At 45.7% G+C, this 19,556-nt stretch overlaps 1 protein-coding gene across 1 annotated transcript in view; it reads left to right on the forward strand.

The window, feature by feature from the left end:
- Positions 1 to 9,641: 9,641 nt before the first annotated feature.
- LOC129840492 (heparan-sulfate 6-O-sulfotransferase 3-B-like) overlaps positions 9,642 to 19,556 on the forward strand; it is a 33,042-nt gene continuing 23,127 nt past the window's right edge. The window contains exon 1 of the mRNA XM_055908409.1: positions 9,642 to 10,819. Coding sequence (XP_055764384.1) covers positions 10,251 to 10,819 — 569 coding nt within the window. The 5' untranslated portion in view covers positions 9,642 to 10,250. The remainder of the gene's footprint in view (positions 10,820 to 19,556) is intronic.

A 19,556-nucleotide genomic window follows, 5' to 3' on the forward strand; every position in this document is an offset into this window, starting at 1 on the left:
CTCAAGAGCACGTGTCCTCCTTCACGGTCCGGTATATCCGGCGCCACCTTCCCACCCCAGCTCAGTACCACCAGTGCCTACACCACGCACCAGGCTTCCAGTGCATCACCAGAGCCCTGTTCCTCCTCCCCGCACTCGCTCTGAGGTGCGTGCCCTCAGCCCGGTACCTCCAGTTCCGGCACCACGCATCAGGCCTATAGTGCGTCTCAGCCGGCCAGAGTCTGCCGTCTGCCCAGCGGCGCCTGAACTGCCCGTCTGCCCAGCGGCGCCTGAACTGCCCGTCTGCCCAGCGGCGCCTGAACTGCCCGTCTGCCCAGCGCCGTCTGAGCCATCCGTCTGCCCAGCGCCGTCTGAGCCATCCGTCTGCCCAGCGCCGTCTGAGCCATCCGTCTGCCCAGCGCCGTCTGAGCCATCCGTCTGCCCAGCGCCGTCTGAGCCATCCGTCTGCCCAGCGCCGTCTGAGCCATCCGTCTGCCCAGCGCCGTCTGAGCCATCCGTCTGCCCAGCGCCGTCTGAGCCATCCGTCTGCCCAGCGCCGTCTGAGCCATCCGTCTGCTCAGCGCCGTCTGAGCCATCCGTCTGCCCAGCGCCGTCTGAGCCATCCGTCTGCCCAGCGCCGTCTGAGCCATCCGTCTGCCCAGCGCCGTCTGAGCCATCCGTCTGCCCAGCGCCGTCTGAGCCATCCGTCTGCCCAGCGCCGTCTGAGCCATCCGTCTGCCCAGCGCCGTCTGAGCCATCCGTCTGCCCAGCGCCGTCTGAGCCATCCGTCTGCCCAGCGCCGTCTGAGCCATCCGTCTGCCCAGCGCCGTCTGAGCCATCTGTCTGCTCAGCGCCATCTGAGTCATCCGTCTGCCACGAGCCATTAGAGCCGTCCGTCTGTCCCGAGCCAGTAGAGCCGTCCGTCAGTCAGGAGCCGCCAGAGACGCCCGCCAGTCAGGAGCCGCCAGAGACGCCCGCCAGTCAGGAGCCGCCAGAGACGCCCGCCAGTCAGGAGCCGCCAGAGACGCCCGCCAGTCAGGAGCCGCCAGAGACGCCCGCCAGTCAGGAGCCGCCAGAGACGCCCGCCAGTCAGGAGCCGCCAGAGACGCCCGCCAGTCAGGAGCCGCCAGAGACGCCCGCCAGTCAGGAGCTGCCAGAGACGCCCGCCAGTCAGGAGCTGCCAGAGACGCCCGCCAGTCAGGAGCTGCCAGAGACGCCCGCCAGTCAGGAGCTGCCAGAGACGCCCGCCAGTCAGGAGCTGCCAGAGACGCCCGCCAGTCATGAGCTGCCCTCCAATCATGAGCTGCCCTCCAATCATGAGCTGCCCTCCAATCATGAGCTGCCCTCCAGTCATGAGCTGCCCTCCAGTCATGAGCTGCCCTCCAGTCATGAGCTGCCCTCCAGTCATGAGCTGCCCTCCAGTCATGAGCTGCCCTCCAGTCATGAGCTGCCCTCCAGTCATGAGCTGCCCCTTATCCCGGAGCTGCTGCCCCTTATCCCGGAGCTGCTGCCCCTTATCCCGGAGCTGCTGCCCCTTATCCCGGAGCTGCTGCCCCTTATCCCGGAGCTGCTGCCCCTTATCCCGGTGCTGGCCCTTATCCCGATGCTGCCCCTTCATTTAGGTGGGTTGAGTTGGAGGGTGGTCATTGGGAGGGGGATACGGAAGCGGGGAGTGACTATGGTGGGGTGGGGACCTCGCCCAGAGCCTGAGCCACCACCGTGGTCAGATGCCCACCCAGACCCTCCCCTAGACTTTGTGCTGGTGCGCCCGGAGTTCGCACCTTAAGGGGGGGGGTATGTCACGTTCCTGACCTGTTTTCTCTTGTTTTATATGTCTTTATTGGTCAGGGCGTGAGTGTTGGGTGGGCAGTCTATGTTTTCTATTTCTATGTGGGGTTTTGTGTTCGGCCTGGTATGATTCTCAATTAGAGACAGGTGTGTATCGTTTGTCTCTGATTGAGAGTCATACTAAGGCAGCCAGGGTTTCACTGGTGTTTTGTGGGTGTTTGTTTCCTGTCTCAGTGTTTGTTCTGCACCAGATAGGACTGTCTCGGTTTTCACGGTTTGTTATTTTGTTATTTGTTAAGTGTTCATGGTTATTGTTTAATTAAACATGTTGAGCACTGGCTACGCTGCATTTTGGTCCTCTCCTTTACCCTTGGAAGAAAACCTTCACAGCATGTTGTATATTTTGGTGGTGTATTAAACCCCCCTATTACAAATTCCTGCACCTGTCTCCAATCATTTATACAACGTGACACACAAAATTCTCTATTTTCTATTTCTGTCAGCTCTCACCATTCTCTATCCCAAATGGCACCATATTCCCTAAAAGTGCCCTACTTTTAACCAGAGCCCTATGGACCCTGCTCAAAGGTAATACACTATATGGGTAATAGGGTGCTATTTGGGATGCATCCCATGTCACTGTGGAACATGTCACTCAGGGAATGTACTATAAAAGATTCCCTGTTGGCTGCCTTATGGAATGTGCCAAGATGAGATTCACTATATTTACGGCCGGAGGGAGATGACTAATCCATTAGTATATTTTTCTTACCATTTCTGCTCTGCTCACTGAATATTTTGAGGCTTTGATGTACAGTTGTCCAATGCACTTACCTAAGCAGCCCAGGCATAACAAGCTTTCACAGATTTCCCAGTGCAATTCTCCTAGTTTTGTGCAATGTGACTGCATTCTAATATTAAGATATCCGTTTGAAGCTTCCTTGCTCCTCCTCTGGGGAAGGTGTTTTCAGTAGATAATGACTTTCTGTGATTCAGACTGGATCCACAGGCTGTTCACCTTGTTTTCTTACCCAAGTTGCTTGTTAAAGTCCTGAATACCCACACATATTACTGCATGAATTCCACCATGATTCATTGACATTATTACACATACTGCTTTGGGAAAAACAGCAGCAATAACAGCTGTAATAACAGAAAATCATTTCAAACAAATACACATTTTGTTTGTATATATACTGTAGTTGGGATATGACTTTAACAACATATAAATACATATTTTGAGATTATATTGAGATTTGAAGCACTATGGAATGATTGAATGTTGGCCCTAGTCTTTAGTGGTGGAGTAATACATTGGCTGGTGAGGGCTAGTCTGGTGCCAGGGTCTGTGTGGCACAGCTCCCACTTCCTCTTTGACTCAGGTGGTACCCTGGGTTAACTCAGCACCCACGCACCCACACACGCACACCTGCAAGCACCCACCCATGCACACACACACGCACGCACGCACACACCCATGCACGCACACACCCATGCACGCACACATTCACGCATGCACACATTCATGCACGCACACATTCACACACACACACATCAAGGTATTTAGCCCTACCATTACCAAGAAAGGCCAGTGAGTGTAGTCTCTATCCTATTCTGCATCCTATGAATGTCCTTCCCTATAGATGGGTTAGTTGATCGCTAGCTGATTGCTAGCCAGCATGACAAGAAACTGCCATGCAGGGATTCGTAAGTGACTCATTTCAGATGGTTTCGTCTTGTTCTTCATAACATGTCTTGTTTTGAGATGTTTTGACTGATTTCATGCCAATTCTATGGCAAAAATGTGTTAGCTAGCGAACCAACAACTGGAACGAAGTATTTAAGAGACAAGTGCTCATTGTGGAAATGTATTTGTTTTCAAAAAACATTGGAGACGAAATATAGTTTACATGTTGTCAACAATCTAAGCCAAGCCTGTCTGTTTTTCCCCATAGTTAGTTGCACATGCGTTGGTTTTGTTGCTAAACAACCAACCCGTCTATGCATCTTTCCTATTTACCAGACCTGGGTTCAAATACTATTTGAAATCATTTCAAAGACCAAAACTGCAAACCCACCCATTTGGCACTCCAGACAGACTCTGTCACGTTCGTTGTATGGAGGAAGAGAGGAGGACCAAGGCGCAGTGTGATACGAATACATTCTTCTATTTATTAATAACGAAACGAAGAACACTTAAACAAACTAATCAAAACAACAAAATGAACGTGAAGCTATATATATAAAGTGCAGACACAAGCAACAAATACATAGACAATAACCCACAAAATCCCTAAAGAATATGGCTGCCTAAATATGGTTCCCAATCAGAGACAATGATAAACAGCTGCCTCTAATTGAGAACCAATCTAGGCAACCATAGACATACAAACACCTAGATTAGTAAACACCACATAAACATACAAAACCCCTAGACAAGACCAAACACATAAATCCCCCATGTCACACCCTGAACTAACCAAAATAATAAAGAAAACAAAGATAACTAAGGCCAGGGTGTGACACACTCAAACACTTATATTTGAAAGATTTTAAATAGTATTTGAACCCAGCTCTGCTATATACATCTATCGGAATCCTATGCTAATCCAAAATACTTTTATGTATACCCGTTTCACCCATTACTGAGTCATCTATGGTTTTACTTGAGACCTTCTTTTCAATGCATCCATTACACAACTATAGCACGATTTCTAATGAACACTGACATATCTTTTAAAGAATTCTATCAGGGCCAAGGCAAAAGGACACCTGAGAATTCACTCTCACAGCTTCACACTTTTGACCCACTTTAAATGGATCCTTTGAAATGTGACATATACAGTAATATACAGTACATGGCTGAAATTCTCAAGAATATGATTAAAATCACTTGTATGTGGTTGAGTTTTTTCACACTTTGTTTTTATTTTCTTCTTGAAATCTTTGCACCTCACAGTCAAGGAATTACTACAATGGCCCTTGCTACAATGGATCATTTCCCCTCTGCCCGGAGACTGCCTGCAGAGGAGACTGCCTGCAGAGAGGACTGCCTGCAGTGGTGTGGGGGTGTGCTTTGGCAAAGTGGGTGGGGTTATATCCTTCCTGTTTGGCCCTGTCCGGGGGTATCATCGGATGGGGCCACAGTATCTCCTGACCCTCCTGTCTCAGCCTCCAGTATTTATGCTGCAGTAGTTTATGTGTCGGGGGCTAGGGTCAGTTTGTTATATCTGGAGTACTTCTCCTGTCTTATCCGGTGTCCTGTGTGAATTTAAGTATGCTCTCTCTAATTCTCTCTTTCTCTCTTTCTTTCTCTCTCTCGGAGGACCTGAGCCCTAGGACCATGCCTCAGGACGACCTGGCATGATGACTCCTTGCTGTCCCCAGTCCATCTGGCCGTGCTGCTGCTCCAGTTTCAACTGTTCTGCCTGCGGCTATTGAACCCTGACCTGTTCACCGGACATGCTACCTGTCCCAGACCTGCTGTTTTCAACTCTCTAGAGACCGCAGGAGCGGTAGAGATACTCTTAATGATCGGCTATGAAAAGCCAACTGACATTTACTCCCGAGGTGCTGACTTGCTGCACCCTCGACAACTACTGTGATTATTATTATTTGACCATGCTGGTCATTTATGAACATTTGAACATCTTGGCCATATTCTGTTATAATTTCCACTTGGCTAAGCCAGAAGAGGAATGGCCACCCCTCATAGCCTGGTTCCTCTCTAGGTTTCTTCCAAGGTTTTGGCCATTCTAGGGAGTTTTTCCTAGCCATCGTGCTTCTACACCTGCATTGCTTGCTGTTTGGGGTTTTAGGCTGTGTTTCTGTACAGCACTTTGAGATATCAGCTGATGTACGAAGGGCTATATAAATACATTTTATTCGAAAAAAATAAAATACATTTGATTTGATTTGATTTGACGACACCCCAGCACTGGATCACTCCTGTGAAATCAACAGCAGGAGACAGAGAGGGAGGTAAAACACCTTCGGAAACACTTGATGACACATCTAAGCTCTTTATCTCACACAGCAGCACTTGTAATTATCATATTTTGAGGTAAAAAAAACATGGAGGCATTAATTCACAGGAAGGATTCTGATGCTTGTGTGTCCATGGATTGCACCATACAGTATGTCAAATCTGCCAGTACATGTGTTTCAACTAGTTTAATTCTAGCTTTAAGTAGACCGGTAGGACAGCAATTACTTGTGGGCCTTTTCACATGTGATTTTCCCCCCGCAGAGAGGCCTTACCCTAGGAGGCACACAGAGCAATCATAGCTGCCATGGTAACCTTGGTGGGCAGAGCATGAGCGAGAAGGCTTTTATACAGGCCCGAGAGGAAGACTTGGGAGCTTTACCATTGTGTAGTTGGACCATGGGGGACAGCGGGGGACAGTGGGGGGCAGAAGCTTGGCCTGGAGCTCCACAGGGCAGTGGGTCTTTACAGAAGCAAAGGGCTTCTATCTAACTAATTTATGTGTTGGACACACACGCACACACACACACACACAGTCAGTTATATGCAGTCAAGGCGAATGGCACAGTGTGTGATTCATGCACCTATGGAGTTAGATGTCACTTCCTGTCCAGAAAGTATTGATTTGGAGAGCCATCTCAGCTCTCCAATGAGGATTTCTCTTTGACCTCTTCAACCAGAGCTACTCATAACTATTGAAACTGAGAGGACATGTTATGTACCCCCTCAATGTGATCCAGTTCTAGGACAGAAATACAACACATACACAGAGCATGAATGCAAACAGTCACATGATCTGTCCTCACTTCTCAGGACTCCAGGGAACGTAAAAAAAAAGATATATAAAAAATATCTAATTTCCTGTAGTCGCCTGTGCCCGCCGGGGCTGTATATCAGTGGTGAGGTGCTGAGTCTTCACTCTGAGGGGTTGTTCCTCATACCGCTGCCTGCTTGTCTGAGTCTCAGGCCCTATAAACATCACAGCCACAGGATTACAAGACTCTTTACCACACCTCACTAACTGGGACCGGTGCCAAGGGGGTAGCAGAATGTTCCCGCAACGATTCTGAGAACCAACAAGCCGGGATAGCTGATGTTGATGTTTACAGTCACCCGGACTGGAATTTTTTATTCTGTTCCTGATTAGACTGGATTAAATTGAATAATAAGATCCCAACCTTATTGAGTAATGTACATTAGCTCAATCTTATGGCTGTAATCAATGATTGTAGTATTGGGAATGTCTCCAACTACCAAATGTCTTTTCAAAGGTGTCCATGTGACCATCAAACAGTTTGGCAAGTGGGTTAATGTTCAACCAACAAGGAGAGGAAAATGGCGAGAACTTATCTGTATAGTTTTTTTAATGATGTTATGTTTGAACTTATTCAACTGTGTGTGATTGTAACGGTTTTCTTCTGTGGACGAAGGAGAGGACCAAAGCGCAGCGTAGCCAACAAGGGCACTGCGTTCATCCACCTCTGGCCTGCTCGCCTCCCTACCACTGAGGAAGTACAGTTCCCGCTCAGCCCAGTCAAAACTGTTCGCTGCTCTGGCCCCCCAATGGTGGAACAAACTCCCTCACGACGCCAGGACAGCGGAGTCAATCACCACCTTCCGGAGACACCTGAAACCCCACCTCTTTAAGGAATACCTAGGATAGGATAAAGTAATCCTTCTGACCCCCCCCCCCTTAAAAGATTTAGATGCACTGTTTGTAAAGTGGCTGTTCCACTGGATGTCATAAGGTGAACGCACCAATTTGTAAGTCGCTCTGGATAAGAGCGTCTGCTAAATGACTTAAATGTAAATGTAAATGTAAATGTTCATCATGTTTAATGAAGACCATAAACTTGAACACTACAAAATGCATAAACAACAAAACGTGAAAACCGAAATATTCCTATCTGGTGCATATACACAAAGACAGAAAACAACCACCCACAAAACCCCAACACAAAACAGGCTACCTAAATATGGTTCCCAATCAGAGACAACGCAAAACACCTGTCTCTGATTGAGAACCATATCAGGCCAAACAAGAAACCCCACATAGAAACAGACAACATAGAATGCCCACTCAGCTCATGTCCTGACCAACACTAAAACAACGAAAACACAAAAGAACTATGGTCAGAACGTGACAGTGATCCCTTGACAGTGGGGATCTCTGCTCTGTAAGAGGACACAGCTGTTGTCTTCATCCCTTTCTACAACACAACTTCTGCTGTATTATCCACAGTCTCTCACCGCTAAAGGCCGGCATGTGTTTATCTAACACTCACAGCTTATGGCTTTGTTCTCCTGGCTGCAGTGACACAAACCACAATGTCACATTTTCCGATGCTGATCAAAGCTGTGATTATGTTACCGCAGGACAGGACAGTCATGTGCTGGAGCAGTCACGGCAACAAGACAATGGAATACTAAAGTGTTTCACCACATCGTCATAAAAGCCTTTGATGGTGGTGTTTCAGGGAAATCACAACAAAAGCTAGAGATCGGTATAAAAGCTTAAGAAACAAGCATTTGTTAAAAAGCTTAGTGGAAGCACTTACAGTCTTTATGATACAGATTGAGAACAGCATGAGAGTAGACTATATTCATGCACACTATCCTGCACAAGTAGGCTATGCATTGCAATGAAAATCATCAGCAAATGATTACACACACACACTTGCGCTCGCACGCACACGCACACACACAGGCTGCCGGCCTAGACGGCATCCCTAGCCGGGTCCTCAGAGCATGTGCAGACCAGCTGGCTGGAGTGTTTATGGACATATTCAATCTCTCCCTATCCCAGTCTGCTGCCCCACTTGCTTCAAGATGTCCACCATTGTTCCTGTACCCAGGAAAGCAAAGGTAACTGAACTAAATGACTATCGCCCTGTAGCACTCACTTCTGTCATCATGAATTGCTTTGAGAGGCTAGTTAAGGATCATATTACCTCTACCTTAACTGGCACCTTAGACCCTTAGACCCGCTACCATCCAGAAGGTGAGGTCAGTACAGGTGCATCAAAGCTGGGACCGAGAGACTGAAAAACAGCTTCTATCTCAAGGCCATCAGACTGTTAAATAGCCATCACTAGCCGGTACCACCAGGTTACTCAACCCTGCACCTTAGAGGCTGCTGCCCTATGTACATAGATATGGAATCACCGGTGACTTTAATAATGGAACACTAATCACTTTAATAATGTTTACATACCTCTTTACTCATTTCATATGTATATACTGTATTCTATTCTACTGTATTCTAGTCAGTGCCACTCCAACATTGCTCATCCTAATATTTATATATTTCTTAACTCCCATTCTTTTACTTTAGATTTGTGTATATTGTTGTGAATTGTTAGATATTACTGCACTGTTGGAGCTAGGAATACAAGCAATTTGCCACACCAGCAATAACATCTGCTAAATATGTGTTAGTGACCAATAACATTTGATTTGATTTGACACACATACACACACTAATGTACTGGTTACAAAGGTGCTTTGCCTTCCTATAATCTAGGTACTGTCTGTCGCTATTGGACTTGTCCAAGGTTCTGAAACGCTATAGCCTAGTATAGACCGTTCAGGTCAGCACAGGGCTCACTTTAAAACCATACGACATTTGTATAACAGTCATTTAGTTACTATTGGGCATTTGATGAACCAGAAGTTTGACATCAGAAACTCCGTTGCAAGCTGACCGCAAAGGAATTTGATTTCCATTTAATGGGGGTGGCCGGTGTAGGTCTATAGGCATAATCACATATCCCCTGTTTGGATTGGCTTAAAAAGTAATGTTTCACTGCGAACATTGGTATGGTGGCCTGGGTATGGGTATTTCACGTAGGCTATGTTCATGGATTGGTTGATTTTGCAGCAAGTGATAATAAATGTTTGGTTCATATGCAGAGGGTTCTCTATCCTCCGCTTTCAATTTATTGTCCTGCGCACAGAAGAACAATTGTTGTTGAGATGCTGACTTGAAGAGCCAGCCTTAAGCGACACAATTTTTTTATTTAAAAACATTGTCGCGTTGACTCAAAGGTTTCAAATTAACAGTGGACTGGTCGGCTATAGAGAGATGCATGGGTAGTGCGTGTGCGCCTGGTGGTTATGCTACTAATGACAGCGTGATACACTTCTGCGAGCTTGCACTCGCCGCCTCCGGACAGAGCCGTGTAGAAGAAGATGTTGAATCAGCTACGCGCTCGTGAGACTACCCTGGATAGGCTATGTCTCCGTTTCAAATTTCACAAATGTCTCCCTTGCTTCTGACAATAGAAGACGATACATTGGCACAGCGTTGGGAACAGTTCATTATTACATTTTGCTGCTGGAAATAAATCGGCTGCCTGTCTAGAGAGACGTGCATCGCCCCAAAGGAGACATCAAGTTTGACAACTGTAACCATCTAGACTAAGATGAAGCCGGGTGCACGAGGAGTTGGAGCATTTGGTTTGGCTGGAGACTTTATGTTACCGCTTTTATCAATGGCATGACTATTTCACCACGCACAATGGAGGATAAATCAAACAAACTAATTTTGATTCCGATACTGGCCGTGGTCTTCTTGATGATAGGCTATCAGTACATTTGTCCAGCCGGCAGTAACTCTTGTCGCTTTCTAACTGGGGACAAGTTGAGTGGAATGTTCCGCCAATATCACTCGGGGGACGACATTTACGCGTACCAAGATGGCATGGACGAGGAGGGTTCCTCAAAAATTCTGTCCAAATTCAATTTTACTGAACGAGACCTTGAGCGACACGTGGATTTCAACATCAAAGGAGATGACGTTATAGTGTTCCTCCACATCCAGAAGACCGGTGGGACTACTTTCGGACGACACCTTGTCAGAAACATTCACCTCGAACAGCCGTGTGATTGTATGCCCGGACAGAAGAAATGTAGCTGTCACCGCCCGGGCAAAGCGGAGTCCTGGCTTTTCTCCAGGTTCTCTACTGGCTGGAGTTGTGGTCTGCATGCGGACTGGACCGAGCTGACTAACTGCGTGCCTGCAGTGATGAACAAGAAAGACAAGAAGGATGCTCAGAGGAACGGACGGTAAGGGGTCTCAATTTGATTCTTGTTCCTGTAGCTAATCAGTAGAGCCTAAACTGTTTGTGGCCAGGAGAAACAGTGTGAGATTCAAGTGTACATTGACAGAATTCAATCCAGTGATCAGATAGGTTTGAAAGAATACTGTAGCCTATACTACATTTCTATAACAGGAACAATAGCATGCAGAGGGTGTAAAACCCTGGCTCTCAGGGGCTGCAGTGGGCAGGCTTTTGTTCCAACTCAGCATGAACACTGATTAAAATCGTTATGGTTTGTATTAAAAGACTATGATTAGCCTCTCTTCTGAATAGAGCGTGCTACAAGCTTGATTAAACGTATAGAAGACAAGGAGCTTGACTAAAAATATGAACAATTTCCCCCCTTGCACTCATGTTCCTGTTGAAAATGAATTTGCACTTTTCTGAAGGCTTTAACAGGCAATAGTTATCCTCACAGAGGGCTACTGAACATGACGCCTTTATAAATGGTTATAAACACATTATAAACTGCACCTATGTCAGGGTAATTCCATTCTGGGGTAGAAAGGCTGAAACACTTCTAGTTAAAAAAAGAAAAACTTGTTCCGTTTTTACTTTTGGGTTCTGCTTGACATTACAATCATTTAATCTTGTATTTTTGTTGGTGCATTTGTCCTCTTGTTGGTCCTGATCCCATACTTCTTACTGTAGCTTTAGGATGTACTGTAACCATAGGGATAATACAAGTAGAGTACTGTAGATTATCCCCGTGGTTTTTATTGGTATCAAGAGTTCAAAGATAATCAATGATTATGAGGGTGTTATAAAAGACCATAAAGACTGAGATAGTAAAACTTGAAACAGTAAATCTGGTAACAATGCACTTAAGTATTACAGAAATATGATCTGCTTGTATAAGAAGAATAAGCATGGAAATGAAACAGATCAAACAGACAAACCATGGCACTGGTTTGTTAAAGTTCCAATGCAGTCATTTTCATCTCAATATCAAATCATTTCTGGGTAGCAATTAATTGCCTTTATTTGAGAATTTTTTTTAATGGTCAAATATAAACAAAAATTGCTTGTTAGCAAAGAGCAATTTCTCAACAAAGATATTTGCTAAGATTGTCTGGGTGTCGTCTGAGTGGGGAGGGGAAAACTGAAAATAAACTGTTATTGGCAGAGAGGTTTGGAACTTTCTTTCTTTCTTTTATTGGTCTAGGCAAGCCAGGCAAGCCAAAATTCCATCCCACCAAAACAGACTGAAATTTCAGGCGGCCTTTTCAAACAGCTCTTACTATAAAGGGCACTATCATAATTTTCACAATTTTACAGTATTATTCCAACCTCATAGTGGGGAAATATATAAAACACATGAAAAACATGTTTTTAACTGCACTGGGCCTTGACATTGGAAATTGAGAGGTTGTCACTCTGAGAGTCTCCGTGCCTATAGGCTAGCATGGAGCATCTATGGGGACATGATGGTCTTTAGTGGAGCCAAAGCTGCCATCTGTCTATTGTTGCCCTCGGGTCATCTCACAGACACCCCATCATCTGGTCTCCCCTGGTCGAGGCTGTGTCAGGGCTGGTGCCAGGGCTCTGACAACGTTGGCATTTCCAGGCAGTCCCCATGCAGCTCCAGAGCATGGGACGCTTCAGTCAGGCTAACGCATGAAAGGTCACATCCATCCCAGCAGATCCTGTCACATCAGACTACTTTCGTTGGAACGCCCACCGTGGCTGAATGTGGATGTATCTCCTGTTCCTAACCAACATGATCAGGATTAGGCTCTGCCCTAATGCTAAAATCTCTCTCTCCCTCCCTCCCTCCCTCCCTCCCTCACTCCCTCCCTCCCTCCCTCCCTCCCTCCCTCCCTCCCTCCCTTCTTCCGTCCTACTTTCCACATAATTTACCTTCACTTGACCAACCGCATCAGTGAGTCATGTGAGGTTACTGCCAATTACTAATAAGATCACCGTGCCACAGAGTCCAGCATGACGTGCTGCTCACAGCAGAAACACACTGCTCCAGCCTTAGAATCTGCTTCATTTGTCACTTCTGCTCTTGCACGGTCAGCTGCAATGGTAGGAAAGAAAGAAAGAGAGAGAGAGAGAGAGAGAGAGAGAGAGAGAGAGAGAGAGAGAGAGAGAGAGGAGGCAAACCTCACTGTCTCACCCAAGTATAAAGATAACATAATTACCTGTTCTGGGGTCAATTCCATCTCAGAACAATCAAATTCAAATTGCATTGAATCACCGGCTATGAACTGGAAAACTGCACATTATCTTTGACATTTTTTTTTTCTTCAATTCATTGAAAATGTACCCTGAGGCTGACGGACACGGCTTTTACTCAGAGCCTGTGAACATTGGCTAATGTGTTTCTTCCATAAAGAGACACCACTATTAGAATAGACAAATATATTATTAACATTTTGCTTTGTTTTAAAGGAGGAGAGATTAAACATCCTACCCAGGACCCACAGCAGCCTAGTAGTCTAATAATATGGGTTTAGTGCACAAAATCCAGTACACTGATGATTCAGCGTTGTCTTCCTCCTCCACGTTTCACTGGCACTGGGACCCAAAGCAGACCATGAGAAAATGAGAAAAAACCCATCTGGTGGCAAATCTCTGACATTAAGCATGTCCTGCACTTAAGTAAATTTCTCATCCGTTAAATCTCTCAGCTCAAGATTCCCATCTGAAGAGAAGGCTGTTTTATGTAAGCTCCTCTCCCAGTTAGTTCAGAGGGTAGATTGAAATTCTAACTGTATTTACAACCCATTTCACAAACACATATAACAAGGAAGTCACATCAGATAGGACGAAAATTAATAGGAATTAGTCAATAAAACGGATAATATATGATCAGAAGGTGATTATCAGTGGAGGTGTAGCCCCAGGTGTATTCATGTACAGCAGATGTCTCACACTCCGAGGTATGTGTGTGTTCCAGACACTCTGTGTAGATCAGCCACACGCACGCACACACACATGCACACAGAGCTCGGAGCATGCTCTTCACACATCATTAGACACAGCATCCCGGTTCTGAGACTCATTTACCCTTTTTTTCTTCGCAGAAGGATAGAGAGAGAGAGAGGTATGATTTCTGACCTTAATTAGCCAAGTTGGTATAAGGTAATTCTGTCATTAGTGTGTTCCCTCTGTGTAGTTTCTATAGATCTGGAGTTAACCTGACCAGGGCTTCCCAAACTCAGTCCCGGGGCCTCCCAGGGGTGCACGTTTGGTGTTTTTCTCCAGCACGACACAGCTGATTCAATTAGTCAAAGCCTGATGAAGAGTTGGTTATTTGAATCAGCTGTCTAGTGCTAGGGCAAAAAACAGAACCTGCACCCAGGACCGAGTTTGGGGAACCCTGAACTAGACCAAAGGTCCATTCAGTTATTATTTCCCATAGAAGTTGGTCAATTGATCATATGCCTTAATAAAGTCTTGTGTCAGCAACACTTTCTCCCAGCAATTGCCTGGGAAGTCTTGGTTAGGATCATATTCCAAAAATGTATCAGTCCCTAATCAGAACATGCAAAAACGTAATATATTCCATTGTAATGTAATATCATGCATTCTGCAGAGGTATTCAGAGGATAGTAGTAATCTCCACACTCCTTTACGGGAGATTAGAGATTACATCCTTTTATCATCTGGAGGCAGATTAAGGAGCAGATCCCGATTTATACACAAACTTGTTGTTCTTCATGTGTATGTACAGCACGTCACTAAAGCCCCGAATACAAGCCTGCTGTTCTTCATGTGTATGTGCAGCACGTCACTAAAGCCCTGAATACAAGCCTGCTGTTCTTCATGTGTATGTACAGCACGCCACTAAAGTCCCGAATACAAGCCTGCTGTTCTTCATGTGTATGTACAGCACGCCACTAAAGCCCCGAATACAAGCCTGCTGTTCTTCATGTGTATGTACAGCACGCCACTAAAGCCCCGAATACAAGCCTGCTGTTCTTCATGTGTATGTACAGCACGCCACTAAAGCCCCGAATATAAGCCTGCTGTTCTTCATGTGTATGTACAGCACGTCACTAAAGTCCAGAATACAAGCCTGATGTTCTTCATGTGTATGTGCAGCACGTCACTAAAGTCCAGAATACAAGCCTGATGTTCTTCATGTGTATGTACAGCACGTCACTAAAGCCCTGAATACAAGCCTGCTGTTCTTCATGTGTATGTACAGCACGTCACTAAAGTCCAGAATACAAGCCTGATGTTCTTCATGTGTATGTACAGCACGTCACTAAAGCCCCGAATACAAGCCTGCTGTTCTTCATGTGTATGTACAGCACGTCACTAAAGTCCAGAATACAAGCCTGCTGTTCTTCATGTGTATGTACAGCACGTCACTAAAGTCCAGAATACAAGCCTGATGTTCTTCATGTGTATGTACAGCACGTCACTAAAGTCCTGAATACAAGCCTGCTGTTCTTCATGTGTATGTACAGCACGTCACTAAAGTCCCAAATACAAGCCTGCTGTTCTTCATGTGTATGTACAGCACGCCACTAAAGCCCTGAATACAAGCCTGCTGTTCTTCATGTGTATGTACAGCACGTCACTAAAGTCCCAAATACAAGCCTGCTGTTCTTCATGTGTATGTACAGCACGCCACTAAAGCCCTGAATACAAGCCTGCTGTTCTTCATGTGTATGTACAGCACGCCACTAAAGCCCTGAATACAAGCCTGATGTTCTTCATGTGTATGTACAGCACGTCACTAAAGCCCTGAATACAAGCCTGCTGTTCTTCATGTGTATGTACAGCACGCCACTAAAGCCCTGAATACAAGCCTGCTGTTCTCCATGTGTATGTACAGCACGTCACTAAAGCCCTGAATACAAGCCTGCTGTTCTTCATGTGTATGTACAGCACGTCACTAAAGCCCTGAATACAAGCCTGTTGTTCTTCATGTGTATGTACAGCACGTCACTAAAGCCCTGAATACAAGCCTGATGTTCTTCATGTGTATGTACAGCACGCCACTAAAGCCCTGAATACAAGCCTGTTGTTCTTCATGTGTATGTACAGCACGTCACTAAAGCCCTGAATACAAGCCTGCTGTTCTTCATGTGTATGTACAGCACGCCACTAAAGCCCTGAATACAAGCCTGCTGTTCTCCATGTGTATGTACAGCACGTCACTAAAGCCCTGAATACAAGCCTGCTGTTCTTCATGTTAATGTACAGCACGTCACTAAAGTCCAGAATACAAGCCTGTTGTTCTTCATGTGTATGTACAGCACGTCACTAAAGCCCCGAATACAAGCCTGCTGTTCTTCATGTGTATGTACAGCACGTCACTAAAGTCCAGAATACAAGCCTGATGTTCTTCATGTGTATGTACAGCACGTCACTAAAGCCCTGAATACAAGCCTGCTGTTCTTCATGTGTATGTACAGCACGTCACTAAAGCCCTGAATACAAGCCTGTTGTTCTTCATGTGTATGTACAGCACGTCACTAAAGCCCCGAATACAAGCCTGATGTTCTTCATGTGTATGTACAGCACGTCACTAAAGCCCTGAATACAAGCCTGCTGTTCTTCATGTGTATGTACAGCACATCACTAAAGCCCCGAATACAAGCCTGCTGTTCTTCATGTGTATGTACAGCACGTCACTAAAGCCCTGAATACAAGCCTGCTGTTCTCCATGTGTATGTACAGCACGTCACTAAAGCCCTGAATACAAGCCTGCTGTTCTTCATGTGTATGTACAGCACGTCACTAAAGCCCTGAATACAAGCCTGTTGTTCTTCATGTGTATGTACAGCACGTCACTAAAGCCCTGAATACAAGCCTGATGTTCTTCATGTGTATGTACAGCACGCCACTAAAGCCCTGAATACAAGCCTGTTGTTCTTCATGTGTATGTACAGCACGTCACTAAAGCCCCGAATACAAGCCTGCTGTTCTTCATGTGTATGTACAGCACGTCACTAAAGCCCTGAATACAAGCCTGTTGTTCTTCATGTGTATGTACAGCACGTCACTAAAGCCCCGAATACAAGCCTGATGTTCTTCATGTGTATGTACAGCACGTCACTAAAGCCCTGAATACAAGCCTGCTGTTCTTCATGTGTATGTACAGCACGTCACTAAAGCCCCGAATACAAGCCTGCTGTTCTTCATGTGTATGTACAGCACGTCACTAAAGCCCTGAATACAAGCCTGCTGTTCTTCATGTGTATGTACAGCACGTCACTAAAGTCCAGAATACAAGCCTGCTGTTCTTCATGTGTATGTACAGTACGTCACTAAAGCCCCGAATACAAGCCTGCTGTTCTTCATGTGTATGTACAGCACGTCACTAAAGCCCTGAATACAAGCCTGCTGTTCTTCATGTGTATGTACAGCACGTCACTAAAGCCCCGAATACAAGCCTGCTGTTCTTCATGTGTATGTACAGCACGTCACTAAAGCCCCGAATACAAGCCTGCTGTTCTTCATGTGTATGTACAGCACGTCACTAAAGCCCTGAATACAAGCCTGATGTTCTTCATGTGTATGTGCAGCACGTCACTAAAGTCCAGAATACAAGCCTGATGTTCTTCATGTGTATGTACAGCACGTCACTAAAGCCCTGAATACAAGCCTGCTGTTCTTCATGTGTATGTACAACACGTCACTAAAGTCCAGAATACAAGCCTGATGTTCTTCATGTGTATGTACAGCACGTCACTAAAGCCCCGAATACAAGCCTGCTGTTCTTCATGTGTATGTACAGCACGTCACTAAAGTCCAGAATACAAGCCTGATGTTCTTCATGTGTATGTACAGCACGTCACTAAAGCCCTGAATACAAGCCTGCTGTTCTTCATGTGTATGTACAGCACGTCACTAAAGTCCAGAATACAAGCCTGATGTTCTTCATGTGTATGTACAGCACGTCACTAAAGTCCCAAATACAAGCCTGCTGTTCTTCATGTGTATGTACAGCACGCCACTAAAGCCCTGAATACAAGCCTGCTGTTCTTCATGTGTATGTACAGCACGTCACTAAAGTCCCAAATACAAGCCTGCTGTTCTTCATGTGTATGTACAGCACGCCACTAAAGCCCTGAATACAAGCCTGCTGTTCTTCATGTGTATGTACAGCACGCCACTAAAGCCCTGAATACAAGCCTGATGTTCTTCATGTGTATGTACAGCACGTCACTAAAGCCCTGAATACAAGCCTGCTGTTCTTCATGTGTATGTACAGCACGCCACTAAAGCCCTGAATACAAGCCTGCTGTTCTCCATGTGTATGTACAGCACGTCACTAAAGCCCTGAATACAAGCCTGCTGTTCTTCATGTGTATGTACAGCACGTCACTAAAGCCCTGAATACAAGCCTGTTGTTCTTCATGTGTATGTACAGCACGTCACTAAAGCCCCGAATACAAGCCTGATGTTCTTCATGTGTATGTACAGCACGCCACTAAAGCCCTGAATACAAGCCTGTTGTTCTTCATGTGTATGTACAGCACGTCACTAAAGCCCTGAATACAAGCCTGCTGTTCTTCATGTGTATGTACAGCACGCCACTAAAGCCCTGAATACAAGCCTGCTGTTCTCCATGTGTATGTACAGCACGTCACTAAAGCCCTGAATACAAGCCTGCTGTTCTTCATGTGTATGTACAGCACGTCACTAAAGCCCTGAATACAAGCCTGTTGTTCTTCATGTGTATGTACAGCACGTCACTAAAGCCCCGAATACAAGCCTGATGTTCTTCATGTGTATGTACAGCACGCCACTAAAGCCCTGAATACAAGCCTGTTGTTCTTCATGTGTATGTACAGCACGTCACTAAAGCCCTGAATACAAGCCTGCTGTTCTTCATGTGTATGTACAGCACGTCACTAAAGCCCTGAATACAAGCCTGTTGTTCTTCATGTGTATGTACAGCACGTCACTAAAGCCCCGAATACAAGCCTGATGTTCTTCATGTGTATGTACAGCACGTCACTAAAGCCCTGAATACAAGCCTGCTGTTCTTCATGTGTATGTACAGCACATCACTAAAGCCCCGAATACAAGCCTGCTGTTCTTCATGTGTATGTACAGCACGTCACTAAAGCCCTGAATACAAGCCTGCTGTTCTTCATGTGTATGTACAGCACGTCACTAAAGTCCAGAATACAAGCCTGCTGTTCTTCATGTGTATGTACAGTACGTCACTAAAGCCCCGAATACAAGCCTGCTGTTCTTCATGTGTATGTACAGCACGTCACTAAAGCCCTGAATACAAGCCTGCTGTTCTTCATGTGTATGTACAGCACGTCACTAAAGCCCCGAATACAAGCCTGCTGTTCTTCATGTGTATGTACAGCACGTCACTAAAGCCCCGAATACAAGCCTGCTGTTCTTCATGTGTATGTACAGCACGTCACTAAAGCCCCGAATACAAGCCTGCTGTTCTTCATGTGTATGTACAGCACGTCACTAAAGCCCCGAATACAAGCCTGCTTTTCTTCATGTGTATGTACAGCACGTCACTAAAGTCCAGAATACAAGCCTGATGTTCTTCATGTGTATGTACAGCACGTCACTAAAGCCCTGAATACAAGCCTGCTGTTCTTCATGTGTATGTACAGCACGTCACTAAAGTCCAGAATACAAGCCTGATGTTCTTCATGTGTATGTGCAGCACGTCACTAAAGTCCAGAATACAAGCCTGATGTTCTTCATGTGTATGTACAGCACGTCACTAAAGCCCTGAATACAAGCCTGCTGTTCTT

This window comes from Salvelinus fontinalis, chromosome 41 (assembly GCF_029448725.1).
Source record: "Salvelinus fontinalis isolate EN_2023a chromosome 41, ASM2944872v1, whole genome shotgun sequence".
NCBI lineage: Eukaryota > Metazoa > Chordata > Actinopteri > Salmoniformes > Salmonidae > Salvelinus > Salvelinus fontinalis.